Genomic DNA, 1,619 nt, shown 5'->3' on the forward strand with positions numbered 1-1,619 from the left:
TGTTGTAGGATACGCAGAAAGGGGAGGGAGGGACTTCGTGTAATGCAGTGTGCAAGGGGCTGGGACTTTCTGCTCTGGGGGGGTCACCTTGGGCACAACTTCCCATAATGTAATTTGCAAGGGGTTGGACTTCCTGCTCTAGGCTTCTGTGGGGGAGGGACTTTGTCCTCAGCCATTGGGAATGCCCTGGCCCTCTGCCTCCAAGGTCAGGAGGGGGGGGGGGGCACGGTTGGCATGACCCCGCCCCTGTCCCGCCCCCAGACCGGCTGAACCGGGAGTCGGTGCAGCGCATCCAGCGCAGCCTCTTCACTGTGTGCCTGGACGCGTCCGTGCTGAAGGTGTCGGACGAGCGGTTCCCGTCCCGCGTGGCTGCCCAGATGCTCCATGGTGGCGGCAGCTGGTCCAGGAGTGGCAACCGCTGGTTTGACAAGGCCCTGCAGGTGAGGTGGGGCCAGCGGGGGTGGGACTTCCTGCTCAGTGGAGGCAAGACTTCCTGTCTGGGAAGGCGGAATTTCTTGTCTCGGATGACAGAAAGATGGGACTTCCTGTTCTGGAGGCCAGGACTTCCTGTCTTGGACTATGGAAAGGTGGGACTTCCTGCTTTGGGGACAGGGACTTCCTGTCTTCAAATGAAGGAAGGTGGGGCTTCCTACCTTGTGAGGGCTGAAGCTTCCTATCTTGGATTGTGGAAAGTCGGGACTTCCTCCCCGCGGGATAAGGGAGACTTCCTGCTTTGGGAGTGGCTGGGGAGGCGGGACTTCCTGTTTTGCAGGAAATGGAAAAACTGTTTTGTACCTTCTTCCCTCCCTCCCCCATTCTCTTGCCCCCAGTTCATTGTGGGAGAGGATGGTGTGTGCGGCGTGGTGTACGAACAGGCTGTGGTGGACGCACAGCCAGTCGCCACCATTGTTGACCATGCCCTCGAGTACTGGTATGGGCACTTCCTGCTGGGGGGGAAGTAGGCAGCACTTCCTGTTTAGTTAGTTAGGGGAAAGGGGTGGGATTTACCCCCACAGGGGCAGAAAGCAATGTGGTTTCCTTGTTTGCTGGGGCAGTGGGGTAGGAGAACAGCTGGACTTCCTATTGGGGGGGCTGGACTTCCTGCTTCTGTGGAGGGAGGGGAAGGGGGTGGGACTTCTGGGGGAAGACAGTCAGGTCTCCTTTTCTGTGGCACAAGACTTCCTGTTTGGGGGTGGGACATCTTGTTTTGGGGGACCAAAGGGGGTGGTCTTGGCTTGTGGGGTTCAGGCTGCCGGCCCTGATCCTCCCCGTCTCCCCACACCCACAGCAAGAACCCCGACATGCGCCGTGCTCCCATGACACCCCTGCCCCTCCCCCGCAAGCTCTACTTCTACATCACCCCCGAGATCAAGCACGACATCGAGAGGGCCAAGTGTAACCTCGACATGTGCGGAGGGGCTGCGGGTCGGGAGAGAGGGGTGCTGGGAGGGCAGGGGCTGTGGGTCGGGAGTGAGGAGCACTGGCAGGGCTGAGGAGTAGGGGGCTGCGGGTCAGGAGTGAGGGGCACTGGCAGAGCTGGAGAGGGAAGGGGGCTGTGGGTTGGGAGTGAGGGGCACCAGCAGCTGGTACCACATGGGGCCCCTTCCCTATGCCCTGTT

General features: G+C 60.6%; 1 protein-coding gene across 1 annotated transcript in view; it reads left to right on the plus strand.

The window, feature by feature from the left end:
* LOC102382269 (carnitine O-acetyltransferase-like) overlaps window positions 1-1,497 on the plus strand; it is a 7,547-nt gene extending 6,050 nt beyond the window's left edge. Inside the window, exons 7-9 of the mRNA XM_025192937.1 lie at window positions 262-440; window positions 831-931; window positions 1,289-1,497. Coding sequence (XP_025048722.1) covers window positions 262-440; window positions 831-931; window positions 1,289-1,493 — 485 coding nt within the window. The 3' untranslated portion in view covers window positions 1,494-1,497. The remainder of the gene's footprint in view (window positions 1-261; window positions 441-830; window positions 932-1,288) is intronic.
* The last annotated feature ends 122 nt before the right edge of the window (window positions 1,498-1,619 follow it).

The sequence above is a fragment of the Alligator sinensis genome, unplaced genomic scaffold (genome assembly GCF_000455745.1).
Source record: "Alligator sinensis unplaced genomic scaffold, ASM45574v1 scaffold184_1, whole genome shotgun sequence".
Lineage (NCBI taxonomy): Eukaryota > Metazoa > Chordata > Crocodylia > Alligatoridae > Alligator > Alligator sinensis.